This window comes from Fragaria vesca, unplaced genomic scaffold (assembly GCF_000184155.1).
Source record: "Fragaria vesca subsp. vesca unplaced genomic scaffold, FraVesHawaii_1.0 scf0511447, whole genome shotgun sequence".
NCBI classification, from domain to species: domain Eukaryota; kingdom Viridiplantae; phylum Streptophyta; class Magnoliopsida; order Rosales; family Rosaceae; genus Fragaria; species Fragaria vesca.
The window spans coordinates 1-1018 of record NW_004441910.1 but is presented as its reverse complement, the minus strand read 5'-3'; the positions used below and the strand labels follow the sequence as shown (position 1 = coordinate 1018).

Below are 1018 nucleotides of genomic sequence, written 5' to 3'. Positions count from 1 at the left end.
TATAGAGCCAAGTGTGTCCGGTTATTTCAGTCTCCTCACAGGTTAGCTGTAACATCAGGTTCACAAAGCTGTTGATGCCGGCAAGAATGTCCTTAGAGGTTTGCATAGCAACAAGATTTCCCAAAGGGAGCTGGACAGGGTTAATTTCTTCTCTTTTGCTTTTTCCTTTCAAAACAGAATTTCATTTTTTCTTAATTAAATGGAATTCTCATGACCACTTCTCTAATTGACATGTTTTAATATTGAAATTGTAGGCAAAACGGACGCTTCTGATGAGACATGAAGCTGAGATCAAGTCAAATGGCTACTGGCTTGGACTTTTAGCTCACTTGCAAGCTTCTTCTGTCCCAAGGAAGGTAAACTGGAAAATTTTTAAGCATGTGGTCCACTTTATTTAGAGACTAGGGATAGATTCATGGAAAATAATTTTGGAAAGATTTTGTTTATCCTCTGTAAAAAAAATCTAGTGCAGACTCACTTGAGCACTGCTGATAACCTTTACTCTGAAAACCATTGTAAATAATGGTAGATTGGGATACTCATTGTGTGCTATTTGGTTCAGGATATTTCTTGCATCAAAGATCTTACTACTTTGTATGAAATTGCTGCTATTGAGGACGTATACCTTGCATATGATCAATTGAGAATAGATGACGATTCTTTATACTCGTGTGTTGGAATTGCTGGGGCTCAAGCTGGTGGTGAAATAACTGGTGAGGACATTTTCTGCCGCTTTGAAATTTTTTCACTGTGTACACGGTGAAACTTATAAATACAGTGGATAGGTGTTGCATATATATATATATACAGTCCTTCTCAGCTGCGGACGTCCGCATTTATTCTTATAGTGCGGATTTCCACTTTACACACTTTTCTATCGAATTTTCACATCTCCACCATCTAGTATTTAGATACTAATGTATAGATCATCTATGCAAAATTTCGGTCAATTTGGTTATCATTAAAGCACTCAAAACTGCATTTTTCTGTTATAAACATGAACGGTTCAAGTTCGACA

At 36.8% G+C, this 1018-nt stretch overlaps 1 protein-coding gene across 1 annotated transcript; it reads left to right on the top strand.

The window, feature by feature from the left end:
- Nucleotides 1–58: 58 nt before the first annotated feature.
- Nucleotides 59–713, top strand: LOC101307358 (the record flags this gene model as incomplete). Its single annotated transcript, XM_004309318.1, has 3 exons — nt 59–139; nt 255–356; nt 563–713. Coding segments are annotated over 3 exons (334 nt in total), but the record flags the coding sequence as incomplete, so codon positions are not given.
- Nucleotides 714–1018: the final 305 nt, after the last annotated feature.